Raw genomic sequence first — 22,740 nt, 5'->3', positions numbered from 1 at the left:
CCCCCATGTGCTGAAGGTCTATCTGGACGGAGCTTCTGCGTGCGTGCGTGTGTGTGTGTGTGTGCTCATGTGCATGTACTCTGTCACGCGACGAGGCGGCCGAGTGGAGGATCGAATGGTCATGTTCATTGATTTCTGTTGCTTCTTCTGTCTGCATCTTCGGGATGGTGATGGTGGTGGTACATGAGATGGCATTTTTGTGCTTAACTCAGCTCGACGCCTCTATGAGCGCGCCCTTGATCCTTCCAGTGCCACTCGGTACTGCAGGGCATCAGAGACAGATCAACAAAACAAACAAACAGCTGCTGAGAGTCCATGCTCTGCCTCGCAGCGGTGGGACATGCATGCATTTGCAGCGATGCATGGAGTTGCATCAATAAAACAGGATGTGGCTGCAGAAAGAAGGGATGGCAGTCTTGGACCCACGAGGTGGTCTTGTGAGTACCGCGGCGGTAGCGGGGGGTTTTGATGTTTTGAAGCAGGACAGAGGAGCAGCTCATACAGAAGCAATAAATGGTAGGAGACTCGAGACGGAGAGGCACTACTAGGTACTAAGAGTCCATTGTCTTCCAGTTGGCCTCCATCGTCTTCCTGTCAATACCTTGGTAGGTATTGAATGCCATACACCTCGACTCCCAGCATCAAGCAGCGCCATTCCCACCATCAATACCTCCAAGGTACACGAGAACTACAAGAGGGAGGTGAGCCAGAGACGCCAAAACGCCGCAGAGATCCAATCCGCATGCGAGATTCCTTCTGGCTGCAGCCTCTTGCAGAAGGGATCGAGAGGCTAATCAGGGACTAAGACAGGCGCTAGACGCATTTGGGGGTCTGGTGACAACCTCGAGCAAAGGCGACCCGCAGTTCGAGCCAACCCTCCCGCCCAGTGCCGCTCTGATTGGCCGGGCCGCTGCCTCATTCCTGGTTTACATCTTGGGAAAATCGTCGAGGCCCGTCCGTACCTGCTCTTGCAGGTTGTCGCGGCGTGGTGCCTTCTCATTGTAGGTGCAATTCGCTAAGCAAAAAAATCAGGTCCAATCCGCGAAACTGCAAGATAGGGCAAGGGCGAGGCAAGACGGCAAGCGTAGCGTCACGTTGTCGCTTCAACCCGCCTCTAGCTCTCCAGATAGGCGCCTTCCACGTCTAGCACCTGCTTTAGTAGTCGCCTTCCGTTGCGCTTTCCTGGTTGGCATGGGCATGTCCCACGAGGGCTCACGCACGTCTATCGTAGGTCAGTCCCGGCGGTACCCTGCCGGCTGGTAGCTGTTACCCCCCATCGTCCATTACAATATGCTGCAAGGCGGTGGTCATTCTACGAGACACAAGGGTATCCTCTGTCTCTCCAGCTGCCGATTCGCAGATGGCAGAGGCATGGAGGATGCGATATTGGGGCGGTACATCGTTCGTACTGCCTGTTATGAATGCCTGCTCTGGCACGGGTCGGATGCAGTTGCCGGTACTTGTCTGTACATACTTTGCACCGCTAAGTAGAACTGCCCTCCTGATAACGCCCGCTGGGATTCTATCAGATGTATGAAGATGGTTTAAGGTGCCGCATCACCATGGCACTTATTGCATATCTGCTACTCCTCACCTTGTCATAGTAGCTCTTTATCATCTGCAGTGTCCCGGACCACTGCGAGAAATTCCTAGTCACACCCAGAGTCATGATCTGAGCAGCGAAGAAGAACCAGCGGAAAAAGAGGGTGTCAAGGTGCTCTCGGAAGCAGCCCTTGTGCCACCTCGAGCTGAGATACTCGCCTCTTTGCCTCCACGGGCTGCCAGACCCCAAGCAAGGGCGCCTGTATCAGTCATTGGTCCCTCCGCATCTCGCATCTTTTGGGTGTCGGTCGCCTTGGCCGGACATCTTCTTCCTGGGCCGCGGTCGGTGGTTTGTGTTGCCTTCTTTGGCTCAGCCTCGCCAGCAAACGACGCTTTGGGTCCTTGATCCCGCCAAATGTTCATTGAAAGTTGCTTGGCTGCCGCACCAACTCCAAGACACCGCACTTGTTAGCCTTGTTCACTCATTACACGCTCCTCGGCCTACCTACTTGCCTATAACTCTTGGAGCCTCACAACCACAGACCGCCCAGTACCTTTAGTTAGGCGGTGCCTTGTGGTCCTTGTGCTACACACCGATCAGTAAGTATATACTACCTCCAGGGCAGTTGGTGGCAAGGGATCTCGAGAGGCAAACGGTCCGGCACGAGCATCGTCAGCCCAGCAATCTCTATCGCGTTGCACGAAGGGCGAGCACATGCTGCTGCCGCCACGTTTGGGTCCTTGGTCAGATAATCAATCTGAGCTGCCGGTAGCTGCGCTTGCGACACACCTCGCCAGATGCTGCAGAATTCTCGGGTTAGTAGCACCATATGAGAAAAAAAAGTTTTTAGTAAACAAAAAAAAAAAAATGCAGACTCAGCTAATACAACCACCATGGTGCAGTAACACTCCATTCGATCTGTGAGTACTGTGGTGTGTTGATTTCTTTTCTCCCTTGTCCGTCCTTCTCGTGGATCGCAGCTGTCGGAGATGAATGTCAAGCGGGCCGCCACAACTTACACGATCGCGACAGCTTCTTCGACGAAAAATTATACCTGCGCGCTGGCGAGTTACCACGTCTCTCGGCACCTGTTGACGATACCGTCTTTTAGGGGCTTCTTTTCCCTCTGCTGTGTTGCATTTCCGACAAAACATCGACCAAGCCATACGTGCGAGCGCCGCCGCGGAGTCGCCTTTCTCCCTTGTTTCTTTTGTAAGGGACCGAGCTTCACAAGGAAGCTTCCCTTCTGAATCACCCTCGCCTTTGGTTTCTCTGCTCTACGTCAAAACGCATAGCTTCCATGATTGCGACGTTGCGGTGCCACTGCATCAGCTCCCATTCTCACAATGGCTGCCGCCGATGTCCTGGCATTCGATCAGCCTTGGAGGAGGTACACACAATGGTCGTTCCCCAGGTGTCCGGAGCCGAATACTCGGTGGAATGAGCGCAACCTGCAGTTCCAGCTGCAACTAATCTCTCGAGCTTGGATCGATGGTAGAGAGGTGCGTATCGGGTCTTTTTGCGGGGAAAGCTCATTGATATGTAGGCCTCTTCGCTTCTCGGTTCATCGCACTGACATGGGATTCATAGCGTCGCTCGTCCTCGAATTGCACCTCGCAGCAGGGCAGATCACTGATTGTGCCCAATTTCTTCCTGCAGCGGCTCTCTCGACATCATGCAACATCTGCAGCGACTTCTTCCGTCCATCATGTCATAGGGCCTTGCCACGCCGACTCGACTGCTCGCCGACATGCACCGCACATTGAACCTCTCCATCCACCGGCCCCGGCCCAACCGGAGCGGCCCAGGCGATCCGGGTCTAGCCTCCTTGATGAACCGAATTCCAATGTAATTATCGATTTCACCTCCGAAGACGGCTTCGTCGCCTGCAAAGGCAAGAAAAACAAGAACAAAGGCAAGTCCAGCAACAACAGCAAACCTCCAGACGGGCCCTCCAAGGAAGGCAGCAAGAGCCCCGACGGAAATGGCGGTGGGGATCAGGGTGGTAGTGGTGGTAATGCGGACCAGGGCGGAGCTGCAGGTGACGGAGATACTAATGCTGGTGGTGGCGGTGATGGGGACAAGGATAGCGACAAGGGTGCAAACAATGACAACGCGCAACGTGATTTGTCGGTGCCTCCCAAAGGCAGCCAAAAGGATACCAAGACCAAAAACGGCCCTGAGACCGAGTCTCTTCATCCTCCAACCAACGCGATCGACGACGACTCTCTTCACGACGTAAACCTCAACGACCACGGCGGCAAGGCTTCCGATTCTGGGCTGCACGCGCACGAGTCCAAGAGTGGATTTGGGGCCTGGAGTAGTAGATTGGTGTCGCTTGTTGGTGGTGCCGCCAGCGGATCCTCGAGTGGTAACGATGCCCATACCGACGCTGGCGACAAAAACAACAATCTCGATAGCAATCCTTGGAGCGCCAGCGACTCGAAGCAATCCAGCTCTGTAGCATTTGCAGTCGCCGATACCGATGCGACACAGAGAAAGCCCCAGGACCAAGTTGAGACGCCCCAGGACGCTGTAGGCGGGGACGATGACCTCTGGGGATTTACTTCCAAGAAAAAGAGCAAAAAGGTCACTACCGCACTTAACTCCGTTGCTGCGACAGCGGCTCCAGGAGTGAACGACGGCCTCACCAAAGGCGACACCGAAAACACACACAACAAGACAGCAAGCGACCCGTCAGTTGAGGACGAAGTGAAGCCAGACCCCATGCCGCCGCCCAAGGGGACGTCCAGGCTGGAGGCGGAGCAGAAGAAAAAGCAGGAAGACGAGGGTTGGTCATTCTCCTGGGGCTTTGGGAAGAACAAAAAGAAGGCCGAGGAGAGCGTGAAGCAGTCCGAGCAGCAAATACCCGTTCCGCCGCCGCCTCCCCCTGCGCCACCTGCGCCATTCGCAGCCCAGGCGGAAGCGGCTCTCCTTTCGGAGAATGTGTGGGACTCCGTCCCTACTTCAAAGGACAAGAAGAAGAGGAGGGACAAACTAGCGCAGCCCGACATCGTATCCGTCCCGGAGCCAGAGTCAAAGGAGCTTCCACAGCCGGACGACGACCCCTGGGGATACCCTGGCAAAAAGCAAACCAAGAGGGAGAGGGAGAAAGAGCGCGAGAAGGAGGCGGAAAAGGCCAAGGAGAAAGACAAGGACAAGGACAGGAAGAAGTCGAAACTGGCGACATCCGACGAACCAGCTGCGGAGAAACCTGCATCGCGCATACCTCTTCCTAAAGACAAGCGTCTCAGTGGCAATGAACCTTTGGTAGCCGGCAAAGAATCATCGCGAATCACCAAAGAAGCAGTGGCAAACGGCAAACTCAAGGAAGCGGAAGTCAAGAATGAGCCAGATGAAGCGAATGCCGACGCAGCCAAGACCGGGCCTTCTGAAGAGGGCTGGAGCTTCTGGGGTTTTGCAAACAAGATAAAGGGTGATTCAATTACTGGGTCTGGCGCAGACGAAGCAAGAGAAGGGTCGGCAAAGGCAGAAACGCAAAGCCCAAGTTCCTCGGGAGAACGCGTCGGCGAGACGGCAGACAAAACGGACAAGGACAAAGATAAGAAGAAGAAGAGCTCGACTTCTGAACCGTCCAAGGGCGACACCAAACTCGACAAGTCCAAGAAGGAAGACGTCTCAGCCTCCAAGAAGGACAAGAAGAAGGGAACAACCGATTTGGTTCAGTTGGGCGGCCCGTCCGCGGACGACTCTAACAACTTAGGGCTGGACGCGACAGACGCTTTCGGCAGCGAAAACTTCTTCGGCTCTTGGGGTATCGGGAAGAGCGATAAGAAGCGAAGAGACGTTGACGATTCTTCATGGAGACCCGACGTCATCGAGGAGCCAACCGACCACACCTCGCCTCAGGACAAGAAGAAGCCCACGTTCAGGGGCGGCCCAGTGGAAGTTTTGGATGAGACCACCGGTGAGATTGTCCTGCCTGACGACGTCGAGGAGGTCAGGGACGGCAAGGCCGAGGGTGTCGACAGCTACATCTGGACAAAGTCCAGCAAGGCGTTGTCGAGATCTCAGAAGGGGGCCCTAGCTGATCCACCTCCCCGTGCGCCCACACCCCCCTCGATGCATTTTACTGAACCTGAAGATGAAGCAGGAGATGCCGATGCCAAATTGAAGCTCAAACCGTCGAAAGACAGAGAAGCGGACAAAGTTCCCAAGTTGACCGATAAGGACCTCAAGAGGCTCGAGAGGGAGAAGAAGAAGGCTGATAGGGAAGCCGATGAACGTCTCCGACAAGAAGAAGCCGATCGAACGGCGGAAGAGCAAAAGGCACAGGAGCTCGCTCGCGAGGCAGAAGAGAAGGCCAGAATCGAGGAGGAAGCTGAAGCTGCGATTGCTGCCAAGGAGGAGGCTGAAATGGCTGCGCTGGTTGGAAAGAAAGGCAGGAGGGGTAAGCTGACGAGGAGAGAACAGGATAAGCTTACCTCCCTCGAGGAGAGTGCCGCTATCCGAGCCGAGAGACGAGCTGCGCGAGAAGCCAAAGCACGGGAGGCTGAAGAGCGTGCCGCCGAGGAACAGGCAGCTCGAGAGGCCGAAGAGCAAGCAGCCCGCGAGGCCGAAGAGCAAGCAGCCCGCGAGGCTGAAGAACGAGCTGCCCGAGAGGCCGAGGAACGTCAAGCCATCATTGCCGGGGAACGAGCAGAAATGAAAGCCTTGCTTACGAAGAAGATCAAAAAGACTAAGTTGCCTCGGAAGGAAGAAGAAAGACTCGCCCAGCTTCAAGAGAACGCCGCAAAGCGTGCCAAAGAGCGTGCTGCTCGCGAGGCACAAGACCAAGACTCCAGAGAGGCTTTAGGGCAACAAGAGACAGACGAATCCCGGGCTGAGCCTAACGAAGAAGTGAAGAATGCCGAAGCTGCTGTTGCCACCCCAGCTGGGGATGGAGACGATGTCGATGATGAACAGCAGCAGGCAGACCGCGATTCCGAGGAACAGGCCATCCGTGAAGCAGAAGAGCGAGCCGCCGCTATCGCCAAGGAGGAAGAAGAGGAATTGGCAACGCTTACTGCAAAGAAAACGAAACGGGGCAGGCTTCTCAAGAAAGATGAGGAGAGGCTTGTTGCGCTGCAGGTCAATGCCGCAAAACGAAAAGAACAAGCAGCCCAGGAAGCGGCACGGATAGCCAAGGAGGAAGAGCGTGCTGCCCGCGAAGCCGAGGAACAAGCTGCTCGTGATGCTGAGGCTGCCGCCCAGGAAGCCGCCCGTCAAGAAGAAGAACGCGCCCGGGAGGCTGAGGAACAGGCCGCTGCTATCATTCGCGAAGAAGAGGAACTGGCTGCTTTGGTCGCAAAGAAAGCTAAGCGAGGCGGTAAGCTTCTGAGAAAAGACGAAGAAAGACTTGTTTTCCTCCAGGAAAATGCTACTAAGCGGGCCGATGAGCGAGCTGCTCAGGAAGCTGAGATAGCTGCCCGGGAAGCTGAGGAGCAAGAGCGGGAAGCCCAGGAACGAGCGGCTGCTATCGCCATAGAAGAGGAGGAGCTAGCCGCTTTGCTATTGAAGAGAGCGAAGAGGGGCAAGTTCCTAAGAAAGGACGAGGAGAGACTCGCACTACTTCAAGCCAATGCTACAAAACGGGCGGACGAGCGCGCAGCCCAGGAAGCGGAACGGGCTGCACGGGAGGCCGAAGAGCAAGCCGCTCGAGAGGCTGAACAGGCAGTAAAGGAAGCTGAAGAACGGGCTGCGCGAGAGGCTGCAGAAGCTGCCGAGGCTGCCGCGATCGCCAAGGAGGAGGAGGAGATTGCTGAACTGATCAATAGGAGGGACAATTCGTTCATGGGCATCTCAAGCAAAGGAGAGCAGCGACTGAAACTCCTTCAAGCCAAGGCAGCAAAGAGAGCTGAAGAAAACGCGGCGCGTGAAGCGGCCATTGAAGAGGAGCGGGCCAGGCAAGAAGCTGAGCGTGTCGCACGTGAAGCTGAAGAGCAGGCCACGCGGGAAGCCGAACAAGCTGCCAAGGAGGCAGAGCAGGCAGCCAAAGAAGCCAAGGAGCAAGAGGAGCGAGAAGCCAGGAAGGCCGCTGCGATTGCTAAAGAGGAAGAAGAATTGGCTTACCTCCTCGAGAAGAAGGCCAAGGCGTACAAGGGCAGACTTCTCAATCAGGCCGAAGAAAGAATCGTCCAGCTTCAGGCCAACGCCGCTCGACGAGCCGAAGAAAAGGCGGCCCGGGAAGCTGAGGAACAAGCGGCTCGGGAAGCTGAGCAGGCAGCCAGAGAAGCCGAGCAAGCAGCTAAAGAAGCCGAGGAGCTTGCCGCTCGGGAAGCAAAGAAACTCGCCATGATCGCCGAAGAAGAAAAGGCACTGGCAATGTTACTCGAAAAGAAGGCCAAGTCGAAGCTGTCGTCCAAGGGAGAAGAGAGGTTGAAGATCCTCCAGGCCAACGCTGCCAAGAGGGCTGAAGAGAAGGCTGCCAGAGAGGCCGAGGAACAGGCCGCCCGGGAAGCTGAGCAAGCGGCTAAGGAAGCCGAGGAGCAAGCTGCTCGGGAGGCGGCAGAGGCCGCTGCGATCGCCAAGGAAGAGGAAGAACTAGCGTATCTCCTTGAAAAGAAAGCCAGGTCGTATAAAGGAAAGATGCTCAACCAGGCAGAAGAGCGGCTGGCCGAGTTGCAGGCGAACGCCCAACGGCGCGCTGAAGAGAAAGCGGCACGGGAAGCTGAGGAGCAGGCAGCCAGGGAAGCCGAAGAGCGAGCCGCACAGGAGGCGGCAGAAGCTGCCGCAATCGCCCAAGAGGAGGAGGAGATTGCCCTTCTACTCAAAAAGAAAGCCAGCTCCTTCAGAGGCCTGTCAAGCAAAGCAGAGCAACGGTTGAGTGAGTTGCAGGCCAATGCGGCAAGGCGATTGAAGGAGAAAGCCGACCGAGAGGCTGAGGAAAAGGCCGCTCGGGAAGCTGAGCTGGCAGCCAGAGAGGCAGAAGAGCGGGCCGCCCAGGAAGCTCTAGAGGCTGCAGCCATCGCACAGGAAGAGGAAGAGATGGCAGCGCTCCTTGATCGGAAGGTCAACTCGTTCATGGGCTTGTCAAGCAAGAACGAGAAGCGTCTACAAGAGCTTCAGGCAAATGCTGAGAAGCGGGCAGCTCGTAAAGCCGAAGAGCAAGCTGCATACGAAGCAGAACAAGCTGCAAAGGAGGCGGCAGCCATCGCCGAAGAGGAAAAGGAACTGGCCGATCTACTGCACAAGAAGGACAGGAAGGGCAAGCTGTCCAAAAAGGACAGTGAACGATTGACTCATCTCCGAGACAACGCGGCAAGACGAAAGGAAGAGCAGGCCGCACGCGAAGCCGAGGAAGCCGCTAATGCCAAGCAAGACGACGACGGAAACGAGGACGCCCTTGATGATGCTGATAATGCTGACGACAATGATGACGACGACGTCGACGCTGACGACAATGACGATATCGATGCCAACGACGACGAAGAAGCCATTCGCCTGGCTGCTGAAGAAGAGGCAGCCCGCGAAGCCGAGGAGCAGGCAGCCCGGGAGGAAGAGATGAGAGCTGCTCGAGAGGCTGAAGAAAAGGCCGCACAGGAAGCCGAAGAAGCCGCGAGGAAACTGAAGAAGAGCTCCAAGAAGGACAAGAAGGACAAGGACGACAAGAAGGATAGGAAGGACAAGAAGGACAAGAAGGACAAGAGGTCTCGGGATCTCCCGTCCGAACCTGAGGCGGAGCCGGTTGTAGAGGAGGAACAGGCAGAGGCAGGGACCAGACCGTTCCCCGATTTCGACATGAGCCCTGCCGAGATTGAAGAGCTGCTTGCGCCCAAGGAGAACAACGCTTCCGGTGCGTTCAGCTTCTGGGGCCTAGGCGGCAAAAAGTCGAAGCCCAAAGGTTCGTATTTCTTTACATCTCCACTCCGTTCAACCTCCTGGCTTAGCCGCCCACGGGCTGGTGACACATTGAGGATTTCTGACTGACATCGCAGCATCAGAGGAACCAGAGTCCCGATCCGTCGACGATACATCTCTGAAATCCTCGGAGCAGCCAAGATCTCTCGGCGGCAGAATCGCCCAAGGCCTCAAAGCTTTCCAAGAAGAACCGGAAGAAGTAGCCGATCCCACCCATCCACCAACCCCCCCACCGGCATCAGACTCGGACAAAGAAGAGGAACCCGCGGATATACAAGACAAAGAAGCGGCAGATGATGAACAGGTGGCGAGAGAAGAACCAGCAGCTAACTTTGAACAGGCGGCCGAAGCTTTGCAGTATGGAGAGGATGTAGAACAACAGCCAGCCACCAAGAAGGAGCCTCCGCGAGAAGACCGTACACGGAGACGGCGAAAGGTGGATGAGCCCATCATCACAGCGGACAGAGACCTCCCGAGGAAGTACCGCAAGGCTTCTGATGTTCCAGGCACATTTCCTGAAGACGACAACGAAAACGAGATTGTTGCCATCATCGACGAAGCGCCCAGGAGAGAAAAGGACAGCGCAAAGAGGCACAAAAAGCGACGTCCGAGAGAGGATGTGGTAGTACCACCGCCTCCTCCGCCAATGGTCCCGATGCCGCCTCCTCCTCCTCCTCCTGCGGTCCCTGATCCGCCTTTGACGCCCCCTCCGGATCCGAAACCGTCAAGAAAGGATCGATCGAGATCCAGTCGAGAGAAGGAGAAGTGGCCCGCAGTGGCATCCCCTCCACGCAGGGAAAGGGAAGAAAAGAGATCGTCAAAGCACAAGTCGGAAAAGTCGTCCAGACGGGCTATGGAAAAGACGTCCTCCAGAGACTCCAACTCGGACAGGGTGGAGCGACCGGAAAAGCCGTCAAGGTCATCGGGGCGAGACCGAATCTCAGGAATGTTCAGCGGCAATCCACCTGCTCGGTCAATGTCGATGCGAGAGAAGGAGAAGCGACCGGGCATGAATGGGAGCAGCAAGCCATCCAGGAGACACTCCATCCATACCCACGGTCTTGCTTCTCCGCCTCCAGAAGAGGTCCTCACGTCAAAGGCGGCCAAGATCCTCGGCTTCGACAAGTCAGGCTCAAAGAGGAGATCTCGCAGGACGAGCCCACAGGATGACGAGGATATTGTCATGATGGGCGCGCTCAATACCGATGCCGATGTTGGTGCCGATGCCCACGCGCCTTACGGACACGAAAGGCACCGAAGCAAACGATCCCGCGATGAGGACATCCTCCCAATGGAGCCTCCCAGCCCGGAGCGGCCAGACAGACGGGGAATGTCAGCTTCCAAGAAGACTGGGCTCTCTGGGCTATTCAGCGGCTTCATGACACCCAGGGCGTCCAAGGTTGAGACGGGCGTAGATTTTGACGTGCCTGCAGCAGATACCGATCGAGAAGGTCCTCGGGTATCAAGCCGGAAGACCAGAAAGTCGGAGCGAGAAGCAGAGCGGCCTGCTGAGGACCGTGAACGGCGACGGAAGCGCAGAGACGATAGCGAGACCCGCAAGCTTGAAGAAAAGGAGGCTCGCCGTGAGCGACGTGCTGCTCGCCAGCGGGAGGAGGAGGAGCAGCGCGCGGCGGACGAGCGAGAGGCTCGGAGGGCTGAGCGGCGCCTTCGTAAAGAAAGAGAAAGGGAGCGGGAGCGGGAGCGGGAGCGGGAGAGGGAGAGAGAAGAAGAGGCTGCGAGAGCAGCCAAGCGTCAGCGTCGCAGATCACATCCCGATCGATCCGAGGATGAAGCCGCTGAGCGGCAGCGCAGACGCGAAGCGAAACGTGCCGCAAGGGCTGCTGAGGAGGAAGCAGCAGCAGCAGCAGCGCACCGGCAGAGGAAGAGCAGTCGACGATACACCGAGCCGACGGCGGATGACCACATCTATCCAGTCAAGGAGCGTCGACGTGACGGCAAGAGAGCGGCTCCGACGACTTGGCCACACTCCGGGACATCGTCATGGGTCAAGGAGCATTCCGACCCCCCTCCGCATCTCGATGATGCCGGACATACGACAGATGCGGCGCCGCATACTGAAGACGAACATGCCCGACGCGAAGCGCGGCGCGCAAGGCGGAGAGCCAAGTACGAAGAGGTGGCCGTGGAAGATGCAGACGAGAAGCGCCGCCGAGAGAGGCGCGAGCGACGAGAGCGGGAGAAGCGCAATGGCGTATCTGAGGGAAGCGATGAGCGACATCGCAGCCGTCGAAACTCTGCAGCGGCAGCAGAGCCGGCGCCTCGCAGCAGCTGGTGGAGGAGGTTTGGCTGAAACTGAAGGTCGCATGGAACCATGAGCGAGCGTGTTTGGCTTTGTCTTTTTCTCTTTATCCTTCTTCTTCTTCCTCTTATTCTTCTCTCTATGATTTGTCGACTCCTTTTCACGATTTCTGTCATCTGAATGTTTTCTTGTCGGTTTTCATGATGAATCTCTCATGCCAGACCATACCTAGTACTACAGTTCTGCCGATTCTTTCCGGGATTTCGGAGACGCCCTGCATGGAAACCAGTCCATCTAGGACATCTCCAGGCATCTCCGCCTTGTTACAGTGTAAGATGGAGCTGGTGGTTGTTTTCCTTTTCTCTCCCATTTGCTTGCTCGTTTGACGACGTTGACATGATTGATGTACGAAGAGCCGGAGGATTTGTTTTTGATTTTTGGTTGCTGAAGACGGATGTGTCTTTTGTGTATCCCTAGTCATGAGATGATGAAATGCTGCAAATTGCCTCGCATACGTTGGATTTCTTTATCTTGCATATGCGCAGTGGGTATCTGGGTAGCCCTTCTTTTTTTTTTTTTTTTTTTTTCCCACGAGTCTCTGGCTCGCAGAATTACATCAATTGTCATTCCAAGGAAGATGTGCCCCGTGCAGTAGCGCAATGTTGGGTGTGATACTTGGATCGGGCAAACGGGCCGTTGAGTTGTACAGCGGATATCGTGTCAATCTGTGTCGAGATATACGGAGGACGAGGGTAGTTTGTATATGAGGCTGAAGAGTAGAGGGGACATTGGGTGGGATGTACTGGCGAGAGCAGAGAACCCGTGGCACAAAGTAGAAGCAGATGCAATCATGATATGTGATTTGCTGCACATTGGATTGGATGAGGTTGGAAGAGAGTGTGGTTGTTCCCCACCCTTTGGCTGTGCTGTCGATAACGTAATTTGGACAAATGGAGATGCTATCAGTGTCCGGCTGTCGGGGAGCAGGAGTTGGATTGGTAGACATATTGGCAGTGAAGAGGCAGAGACTTGCGATGGATGAAGATGGGAAGCTCTGTGAACGTCATCACGGATAGTTTGGATCTCAACGATCGGTCTATACAGATGGTTTCTTAGTAGTACGGGGATCTATGTATGTGCTAACAGATGACCAAACTAGTAGCAGCTTAGCGGTACATGGAATCCCTCAACCAAGCCAAAGCAAGGCAAGTACCTCCAGTACTAGTAGCAGCACTGCTAGACGCAACTGTCCATTTGTTCCTGTACGCGTGTCAGCTTTCCCCGGAACCTTGTAACACTGATCAACATCCACCCACCAAGAAAGGTGGCATGTTGTAGAATACGAGGGAAAGAAAGAGGGGCCGGAACGAAGCTGAAAGATTGCCGGATCGGAGTCTCAAGGCTTAAACCAAGCACTTGCGAACCTCGAGAACCGACGGGCCTCTATCCGCCAGCTTTTATCCCGACCTTGATCAATTGCCATTGGTCGGGGACAAAGACGAGAAAGCTGAAAGGACAACCGCCGAAACATCAGAAAGAGGAAACGTACGGATATTGTTCCCCCGTCCACGCCCTTGCGCCTCCAGGGGCCGAGGGGAAAAAAGAACGAATAGCAAAACCGGCAGCGAATCACCTCAAGGCGCATCGAAGAATTCAGAACCTGCTGTGATAAGAGACCATGGCTGCGTCCGGCGGCGGCAAGGCGTCGTCGCGATGGGGCTCGTTCCTGCAGCAGGCCGTGGCCGGAGTTGAGTCGCGCTTGGACACGATTCTGGCCGAGTCGGACGACGATCGGGGTGCGGCGCAACCTGCTGCTGCGGGGACGAACAACGCAGCAGCCGGCGCAAAGGCGTCCAGTGCTGGTAAGTTTTTGCTACAAGACTTCAAGTGCAAAAAAGGGCTTGCGGGACAAGGAGGCGGGGGAAGTTTGGAGGGGGAGGGGGAAGTGGGAAGAGGCCTTGTTCGAGCAACCCGCAGACGCAAGCCGAGGGCTAACCAGAGTCATGTTTCCGCTACCACAGCAAATTCCCGAGCGTCGTCAACGAACCGCGCAAATGACCGGCTGCAGGCGAGGCTGGCCAAGGCCATGGCGGGCAAGAATGCGGCGGCGGGTGTCGATAGGGCCAGCGCCTCGCCGCGCAGCTCCGTCGACGTAGCCAGTCGGAGTTCCATGGAGAGGGCGTCGATGGACAAGGGGGACAAGGCGGAGGCGGAGAAGCCGGCGGCTGAGACTGAGACCGAGACCGAGTCCGAGTCCACGCGGACGACTGCCGATTCGACGGCTACTGCTATTTCTGCGACGGCAACGGCGACGACGATACCGATACCGATTACGATAACGGACGGGGATACGGCTGCTGAGGTTGCGGCGCCGACAGGTGCAGACGAAGTGAAAGGCGGAGAGCTTGTGTCAGGGCCTCGGGTACAACAAGAGTCGGAAGAGGCACCCTCAAAAGAAGACGGGGTTGGGTCATTACCACCAGCCAAGGATGAAGCCACAACAGAACCCAGTCATGGAGGCTCGGAAGTGGTGGGAAATGGCGTCGACGTGTCCGAACTGGCCCGGGAGCTCGAGGAGGCCAAAAGGCAACATCGGGAGGAGATGCAAGAATATGTCGAGCGGATAGATTCCTTGCAGTCCAAGCTCCAGTATCTCTCCAAGAGCGCCGCCGACGCAGCGAAAGAGGCTGCATCTTCAGCTCCCCCCGGCAGCCTGGAGAAGAAACTGGCGGAAAAGGACGAACGGATCGCGCTGTTGATGGAGGAAGGCCAGAAACTCGCCGGCGCAGAGCAAAAGTACCGAGCGACGATCAAGACACTGCGGCTGCAGATTGGCGAACGTGACAAGCAGCTCGACGAGGCGCGGAAAGCGAGGGATAAGGCGGTATCGGAAGCTGAGGCGTTGCGCAAACGCTTGGACGGGGATGAAGAGAAGGAAAGGCGGCAACAGGAGGCGATCAAGGCGACTGCGGCCCTGCGCAAGGAGATTGACAGTTTGAAGAAGGAAAACAGCAGCAAAGACGCAGCCATCCGCCGGCTGGAGCAGGAGGTCAAGGCCAAAGAGGAGCAAGGCGAGGCTGCCAAGGCCGACGCCCTGAGCAAGGCAATAGCCGCAGAGCGAGCGAAGCAAAAGGAGCTTGAAGAGGCCAGTGCTGCCCTGAAAGCCGAGCTGGAGGCTCTGAGCGACAAGGCCCGACTGGACGCCATGGAATGGGCCGAGAAGCTCGAGCGCGCGGTCCAGCGTGGCAGCGCCGTCGAGGCCGAGCTGCGGCTTGAGCTCCAGAACATGGAGAGCAAGCTGGAAGGCGTGCGGGTGACGGCGGAAGAGGCCGCGTCAGGCACAGGCGGCGAGGCCCAGGTGAAGCTGTTCCGGCAGATTGAGACGCTGCAGTCCCAGTATGCAACTGCCAGGCAAAACTGGCAGGGCATCGAGGCCTCCTTGATGGCCAAGACGACGAGCCTGGAGAGGGAGAGAGACGAGGCCGAGCGCCGTGAATCGGAGATGCGCAAGAAGGCGCGGGATGCGGTGAGTCCTACGTTACCTTTTCATACATCGTTTGCCGTCAGTACTCATTCTGACTGCATCATAGGCCAAACGCAGCAGGGCCTTGGAGGATGAGCTGCAAGACGCTCAACTACAGCTAGAGGCTTGCCGCGAGGAGCTGGCCGCCCTGAAAAAGTCTACCAAGGCCACAGAAGCGGCCCTCGAGCAAGTCCGCGCCGAATTCGACAAGGAGAAGCGCGCAGCGAGCAGAGCCTTTTCCGCCGAGTCGGGACGGCAGTGGGCCGACGAAGTCGCAGGGGCTACATCGCGGACCCAGAGCCGTCCCGAGTCGCCGCTGCTCTCCGTGCCGCGGACCTTCAGCTCGGAGGCCGTTGGGCTGTCCGTGCCCCCCAGCCGCATACGACGATCCCCTACCCCCGTGAGCATCACGGACAATGCGACAGAAGGGCTGGGCATCCTTCGACGTCCTCCGCACATGCCGACTCGTACGGGAACAGGCACATCATCGATTGCGGGATCGATACCCGCCACTCCTTTCTCGCCGCTCGAACCACCCTTGGGATCACCTCCCGCGATCCCCCCATCCGTGACAGAGAGGGAGAACGGAATCAGCGACACGGCCCCCTCTTCGCCTCGAAACATTGCGCAGGACATGATTTCCGTGTCGACAGTCGCGGCGGGGCCATCGGTCCAACTGGTGGAGCGGATGAGCGCCGCCATCCGCCGCCTGGAAGCCGAACGAGTGGCCGCCAAGGAGGAGATGGCCCGGGTGTGCAGCCAGCGGGACGAGGCGAGGGCGGACATGGTCGGCCTGATGAAGGAGCTGGAGGAGGCCAAGGCGGCGACGGCGAGGGTGCAGCAGCTGGAGAAGGAGGTGGCCGAGCTGGACACGAGGTATCAGACCACGCTGGAGCTGCTGGGCGAGAAGAGCGAGCTGGTGGAGGAGCTAAGGGCGGATGTGGACGATGTCAAGGCCATGTATCGGGAGCTGGTGGAGCGTACGGTCAAGTAATGTCACGAAATCTTGGTCGGCGGGATAGATATAGAAGGGGGGNTGTGTGCTCCAGGCGGGGGGGAGGAACAAGGAAGGATGAAAAAGGGGGGGAGGGGGACGTAATGAAGTACAATGACTTGAAATGACGGTTACGGCGCTCAGCTGTAGATTAGACTTGTACATTTCTTATTTTATTATTTTATTGCATTTTTAGTTCAATCTTGTCCATTTCGCACGCAGTGTGATGAATGAAGATGGCTGACGGCTCCAATATACCGCGCCGGATAACTAGTCGACCAGCGAGATGCCTTCCCTCTCCGCGCCCTGGATGATGAACTGGCGGACCTGGTCGGCAGGATTGTCAGTTGTAATGTATCTTGGAAGCTTTTTTATGTCACAGAAAAAGGAAAAAAAAAACTGACCTCTTTGTCCGGGGCCAAATCAATGGCCAGCTCGCCTTCGTTGGTCTTGAGAGTAAAGTCGGCTTCTTCCTTGAGCAGCGCAACGGCTGTGTCTCCTATACCACACAATTATCCATACACACATCAGTCTCCTTTCATCGCCCACCAAAAAAAAATTCAAATCCTACTCCCATAACGAAAGAACAGAGAAAATGGGGGGGTGGAGACGCACCGTGACCTTCAGCAACAGCATGATGAAGCGGAGTGAAGCCCTCGCTGTCGGCCACGTTCAGGGGGCTCCTGTTCCTCAGGAGGAGCGTCACCATGGGGACGGAGCCGACGGCGGCGGCGCGGTGGATGGGGTACTGGCCGCGGCGGTCGCGGACGCGGGTCGATGCTGGGGGGGTGGCGGCGAGGAGGAGGCGGGCTACGTCGAGGTTCTTTTTGGAGGCGACGAAGTGGAGGGCTGACTTGAGGTGTGTTAGCCTCTTGAGGGGAATAAGCTTTGAGGAGTTAAGGGATGTGTGTTGCTGTTATGCTTGCTGTTATCTCGGGCGGGTAGTAGCCCCGTGTGAGATATGTGAGATGATGGTGTTTTTTTTTTTTTTCTTTTTTTGAGAAAAGGGGTTGAAAGGGGGTTTGGTTGGGTTTACTTGGCCGCTGTTGTCTGTACGGGGTGAGCCATGGTTAGAGGAGCCGTGGATCAAGGTTGATGGGAGGGAGCTTACTCTTGATGTTGACGTCTGCGCCCCTCTGAAGGAGCAGGTTCAGAATGGGCTCGCTGTTGGGAACACTCGCTGCGATCATGAGGGGCGTCCAGCCGCTGTCGTCCTATCAAGAATGTGAGCGAGAAAGATCGAGTGAGACTAGGGAGGAGGAAAACAAGTCTGCTTCGGTTTGGTCTTGTATCGAATGATGACGAAAGCTGGGGGATAGAGAGCAGAGTTGTACCTGGATATCTGGGTCAAAGCTTGCTTGGTTCGCCAAGAGGAGGACAATCTCGTGGCTGTTGGAGGAGGCTGCCCAGTGGATGGCATACCTGCCGTCGTCGTCTTTGCGCTTTGAGAGCTTGGGGTCCGTCTGTGAGAGGTGGTTGGTATTGTGAGGTTGAAGCTTCGTCTTTGCATGTGATGCTGGATGGAAGACATGTGAGCCGACTCTTTGCATACCTTGAGAAGGCCTTCAGCTATGGCGACTGTGAATCATGTTAGCTGTGGTGCCTGCTGCTGCTGGTATAATGGATGAATGAAAGAATGGTTTGAGGATGCCGTGCCTCTGCCTTCTCTAGCCGCCGTGTGTAGGGGAAAGCGATCGGATCCCGTATCAGCCATGACGGCGATGGATTTTGGTGGAGGGTGTATATCTGCAAGTGACTTCACGAGGATAAAGACAACGAGGATTCACAGCAGAAAGATGAGACAAAAGGTGTAGGAAGAGCTGGAAGTTGAATGTGTTTGGTGAACGATTTTACTCAGCGTACAGGGTAAGGCGAGGCTCAAGTTGAAGTTGCAGCAAGCTTCCAGGCGCCTGCAGTCTTGCGTTCCAGGTACAGGGCGATTGTACCGAGTGTTGCGCCACAAGTTCACTCGAGCAAGAGCTGCTGCGCCACAGAAGGCTGAACGGAATTCAATTCCAACTTCGCCTCTTGCCTGCTTTTGGCTCTCCCAGAACGCGGATTTTCAACATACGACGACAACTTTCCCCTCTCCCTCCTCCTCCTCCTCCTCCTTCGCCCTTCACATCGCAATGGAGGCGCCACAGCCCGCCCAAGACGCGCTTCACCTCAGCGCCCTCGCGTCACAGAATGCAACCTCGACGAGGCATCTCTACGCGCGCCTCGAGCTGGCCAACGGCAAGCGCCAGAAGCTCGAGGGCGTCTTCCAGGACCCCGTCATGAAGCGCCGCTTCGAGGCCGAATACGCCGCCGTCCAGACGCTGCCCGAGGCCCTCGCCGCGAAGCAGCCGTCGTCGTCGTCGAAGCAGCCGGGGCGGAAATCAACGGCCGTAGCGAGGACAGCAGGGGCGGCGGGACCGGCGCGCAAGACACCGAAGCTGCTCGAGGCGGGACCCGGCGCTGCACCATCATCATCAGCAGCATCATCATCACCATCATCATTACCATCGACAGCTACGACGGCCGGAGGCGCATCGACGACACCGTCGGCACGGCAGAACATGAGCCTGACGGTCAGGGGAGCGCCGGCCATACAGCAGGTCAAGCCCGAGTGGCATCCGCCGTGGAAGCTGATGAGGGTCATCTCGGGCCACCTCGGCTGGGTGCGCAGCCTGGCCGTCGAGCCGGGCAACAAGTGGTTCGCCAGCGGCGCCGGCGACCGCACCATCAAGATCTGGGACCTGGCGACGGGCTCGCTGCGGCTGACGCTGACGGGCCACATCAGCACCGTGCGCGGCCTGGCCGTCTCGCCGCGGCACCCCTACCTCTTCTCCTGCGGCGAGGACAAGATGGTCAAGTGCTGGGACCTCGAGACCAACAAGGTCATCCGCCACTACCACGGCCACCTCAGCGGCGTCTACACCCTGGCCCTGCACCCGACGCTCGACGTCCTCGTCACCGGCGGCCGCGACGGCGTCGCCCGCGTCTGGGACATGCGCACCCGCAGCAACATCCACGTCCTCTCGGGCCACACCGGCACCGTCTCCGACGTCAAGTGCCAGGAGGCCGACCCCCAGGTCATCACCGGCTCGCTCGACTCCACCGTCCGCCTCTGGGATCTCGCCGCCGGAAAGACGATGGGCGTCCTCACGCACCACAAAAAGGGCGTCCGCGCGCTCGCCGTCCATCCCACCGAGTTCACCTTTGCCTCGGGCAGCACCAACAGCATCAAGCAGTGGAAGTGCCCGGAGGGCGCCTTTATGCAGAATTTCGAGGGCCACAATGCCATTATCAACACGCTCAGCGTCAACAGCCACAACGTCTTCTTCTCAGGCGGTACGTGTTCACCATCCAACCCCCCCCCTTCCCTTCTGCTCTTTTCTCCCTGGGTTCATTGTGAAAAAAGGAGTATCTCGTGACTATAGATTCTAACTGTGTGCTCCAGGCGACAACGGCTCAATGAGCTTCTGGGACTGGAAATCAGGCCACCGCTTCCAATCCTTTGACACAACCGCGCAGCCCGGCTCGCTCGACGCCGAGTCAGGCATCATGAGCTCGACGTTTGATCGATCGGGTCTGCGTCTCATCACGGGCGAAGCCGACAAGACAAGTATGTGTGCCCCTGATATCCCCTACAAATTCCAACCGACAACATCTCCGTATGCTAACTTTTTTTTTCCCAAATAGTCAAAATCTGGAAACAAGACGAAAAGGCGTCTGAGGAGACGCATCCCCTACAATGGACGCCGTCGTTGGCACATAGGAAGTTTTAGCCAGGAGTTTAGGAGTACCTCGTTTTTTTCGTCCCTTGTTTGCTTACCATTTCCCTCTATATTACATCAGACAGAGACGCAATTGTCATGGAGCGTTGCGCCGCTCTCAAGAATTACAGATGGGCACCATGTACATTTCCGGGATTTTACACAATTATGGGTCATTGGACGGACATCCTTGCACGAAGTCTCAGATTGCCTCGTGTCGGTTGAGATTAATGAACTAATTGCGCCATGGCTTTTGCAAACTCGAAAACAATGCCGATATTCCCCATGATCTAGCATGCTGTTGTAAACCAAAGGTGCTAGGTATAGAAAACGACAAGAAACAACACTCGAAATAAATCATCCTATAATCGTAGTATCGCTGCTGTTCCCAAAACCCAGCAAGGTGGCCTTGTTGTCCGCTGAGAAATTCAAGGGTATCACGGAGAGAGTGGTTCTGAGTGTATAATGCAGATAGACAGATTCCACGCTTCTTTTAGACGCTCAGACCCATGGCCTTGAGATCGGCGTCATCACGAAGCGCCATCTTGACCTCATCATCCGCAATGGCCAACCGCAGCCTGCTCGATCGGTCTGCACGATGAGCCTCGAGGTTGACCAGGCCAGCAGCCACCAGCTCCAGGGCGGCCGTGTGGATGTACATTGGCCGTCCCACTAAGCGTCGACCAACGACCTGAGTCCCCTTGGCGAGACCGGGGAGTATCTGTGCCATGCCTGGAGGAGGCCTGGCCCCAAACGCGGCAGCGCGCTGGAGCTCATCCAGAGTCTCCCCCAGCGTCGTCTCCGCCAAGCCGCTTCGTCTGATCCTCAGAAGGAGTGCTGCCATGAGCATCTTGGACGTCAGCGGGAGGCCACGCAGATGCTGCTGGATCGGGTTCGTCGTGGCCTCGTTGATGGCCCTCTTGATGGTGGAGATGGTGACCCTTCCGCGTTTGGACTGCTCGGGGGCTCCCTTGTCTTGGGCTCTCCTGCTCGGCGTCATGGGATCGCCGGGGGCGTCGCTCTCGGCCAGCTCGACAGCTCGACGGCAGATGTCCAGGGCTCGCCTGGCATCTCCACTGACGGCGGCGACTTTGCGACTGGCGAATTGCACGGCGTCCGCATCGACGATGTTCCCTGGAACGCCTTCCAGGCGAGACTGGATGATCTTCATGAGCTGCTCGTGGTTGTAGCCCGGAAATGTGATTCGAGTGAGGCCTGTTGTTGAGAACGTTAGCTCATCCCTCTTGAACTCTGTTAGTGGCATCTAGTGACGCACCCAATCGACTACTGATCTTGTTGCTCAGAGTTCTCTCTGGAAGATCCATCGTGTTGGCTACTGCGAGCACAATCAGACGGCTGTGTCGGAGGGTCGGCCAGTTGAAAAAGTTGTACATGACAGCCTGGTTTTTCGTGACGAGCTGATCAAGCTCATCCATCAGCACCACGCACGGGATGCGTCGAGGGCTGGGATTGTTGAATTCTCGCTCCAGCAGATCGAGGGCTTGGGCAGGGCTGGCGCGCTCCCCCTTGAGTGCCTCCCAGAGCAGCGAGTACGCCTGGTGAGGGTCCGTAATCTTCATGCCATTGATCTCGACAAAGATGAAGTCGTCCAGCTCGTCCAACCAGACGCCTTCTTCAAGGCGGGAGATGACTTCTCGCACCGTGGCCGTTTTCCCGGTACCTGGCGTCCCGGAAATGTAGATGCAGTTACCGGTACCCTCGGTGATGGCAGCCTCCAGATGTGAGTATACAAGCGAAAACTCCCCCTCACGGCAAGGCAGACTCGAGGGCACTGCCGCGACATGGAGGCGTGAGCGGGCTATTTGGAACGGGGACGACTGAACCTGGCTTGGCGACAGCTTCCGCGTAGCCAATGGGGTGAATTCAAGCTTCTTCCCTCCGCTCCGTTGCCCTCTCTTCGACTTCGGGGTGGTAGCAGAATTTCTGCCAGTCTTTGTCGGTGTCTGAGGCGGCAGATATGTGTCTCCTGCTGGCGGCGATGTTGCTCGAGTCTTGCGACGGGTTGGCCGAGTGCCCTTCTCGACCATTTCTAGCAGTGCAGGCACATCCTGTCCGTTTTGGTACACTTCCTCCCATACAAACTCGTCCGTGTATGTCGTTGACCGGGTGTTGCAGCCGCGCCGACAGACAAAGGTCTTGCCGTAGTCGGGAGAGTTGCGCGGAATCTTTCCAGAGGGATATGAGCGGAGAAAGGCTTCGAGGGACATGATGGTGGCTTTGCCGTCGATCGAGGCGAGGGGATTAACGTCGCAAGATGGCGATATGTAGAGCTCATTCTGCATCACTCGTCAGACGCTTGCCGCAGCAATGCATGAGCAGGATACAGCGGTGGCTGTACTTACCCAGTAAAAGTCCTTTCGTTTCTTGTCCTTGTTGGGAATCTCCTTCTCCGTCGAAAACCACATGAAGTTGGCAGCCATTTCATCAACGGCATCGTCGTCCCGGAAGTCGCAGATGATGGCGACCCATGTGCCATTCGACCCGTCGGCCTTGAGCATCACCGTGTCTCCCACGCGGCACTCAAAGTCGCCATATCGAGCCCCGACAATCTTGGAGTTGCCTGCGACTTTCCTCCTCTTCCGATCGCCCGCACCCTCATCCTCGCCGTGCTCTGACGGGTCGCTGCTGTAAATCCATTCCCACGCCAACTGCTCGCTTTCGGCGCTGCCGTCGTCTGAAGCCTCGTCTAGGGCGGCGGTTGAAAAGGCCCGTTTGCGCCCGCGGGTCGAAGGAGTGTCGGGTTGGGTGGTGGATTGGGCGGGCATTGACGAGGTGGCGATG

General features: G+C 56.9%; 6 protein-coding genes across 6 annotated transcripts; 3 read left to right on the top strand and 3 right to left on the bottom strand.

Moving 5' to 3' along the window:
• Positions 1 to 1,665: 1,665 nt before the first annotated feature.
• Positions 1,666 to 1,965, bottom strand: CCMA1212_002333 (uncharacterized protein; the record flags this gene model as incomplete). The annotated part of the gene is made up of 1 exon (XM_073699719.1): positions 1,666 to 1,965. The coding sequence occupies one exon, from the start codon at positions 1,963 to 1,965 to the stop codon at positions 1,666 to 1,668; it is 300 nt and encodes a 99-aa protein (XP_073562554.1).
• A 924-nt stretch (positions 1,966 to 2,889) lies between these two features.
• Positions 2,890 to 11,714, top strand: CCMA1212_002332 (uncharacterized protein; the record flags this gene model as incomplete). Its single annotated transcript, XM_073699718.1, has 3 exons — positions 2,890 to 3,045; positions 3,134 to 9,386; positions 9,481 to 11,714. 3 exons carry the CDS (start codon positions 2,890 to 2,892, stop codon positions 11,712 to 11,714), a joined length of 8,643 nt encoding a protein of 2,880 aa, XP_073562553.1.
• Positions 11,715 to 13,341: 1,627 nt separating this feature from the next.
• Positions 13,342 to 16,180, top strand: CCMA1212_002331 (uncharacterized protein; the record flags this gene model as incomplete). The annotated part of the gene is made up of 2 exons (XM_073699717.1): positions 13,342 to 15,189; positions 15,254 to 16,180. The coding sequence occupies 2 exons, from the start codon at positions 13,342 to 13,344 to the stop codon at positions 16,178 to 16,180; spliced, it is 2,775 nt and encodes a 924-aa protein (XP_073562552.1).
• Positions 16,181 to 16,450: 270 nt separating this feature from the next.
• CCMA1212_002330 (uncharacterized protein) lies at positions 16,451 to 17,756 on the bottom strand (the record flags this gene model as incomplete). The annotated part of the gene is made up of 7 exons (XM_073699716.1): positions 16,451 to 16,507; positions 16,585 to 16,679; positions 16,796 to 17,066; positions 17,217 to 17,230; positions 17,292 to 17,394; positions 17,515 to 17,643; positions 17,733 to 17,756. Coding segments are annotated over 7 exons (693 nt in total), but the record flags the coding sequence as incomplete, so codon positions are not given.
• Positions 17,757 to 18,309: 553 nt separating this feature from the next.
• On the top strand, positions 18,310 to 19,950 carry CCMA1212_002329 (Pre-mRNA-splicing factor prp46; the record flags this gene model as incomplete). Its single annotated transcript, XM_073699715.1, has 3 exons — positions 18,310 to 19,513; positions 19,623 to 19,787; positions 19,865 to 19,950. 3 exons carry the CDS (start codon positions 18,310 to 18,312, stop codon positions 19,948 to 19,950), a joined length of 1,455 nt encoding a protein of 484 aa, XP_073562076.1.
• A 481-nt stretch (positions 19,951 to 20,431) lies between these two features.
• Positions 20,432 to 22,724, bottom strand: CCMA1212_002328 (Origin recognition complex subunit 1; the record flags this gene model as incomplete). Its single annotated transcript, XM_073699714.1, has 3 exons — positions 20,432 to 21,153; positions 21,215 to 22,235; positions 22,302 to 22,724. 3 exons carry the CDS (start codon positions 22,722 to 22,724, stop codon positions 20,432 to 20,434), a joined length of 2,166 nt encoding a protein of 721 aa, XP_073562077.1.
• Between the last annotated feature and the right edge of the window lie 16 nt (positions 22,725 to 22,740).

The sequence above is a fragment of the Trichoderma ghanense genome (genome assembly GCF_004382785.1).
Source record: "Trichoderma ghanense strain CCMA-1212 chromosome Unknown scaffold_1, whole genome shotgun sequence".
Lineage (NCBI taxonomy): Eukaryota > Fungi > Ascomycota > Sordariomycetes > Hypocreales > Hypocreaceae > Trichoderma > Trichoderma ghanense.
This window is presented reverse-complemented; position numbering and strand designations above follow the sequence as displayed.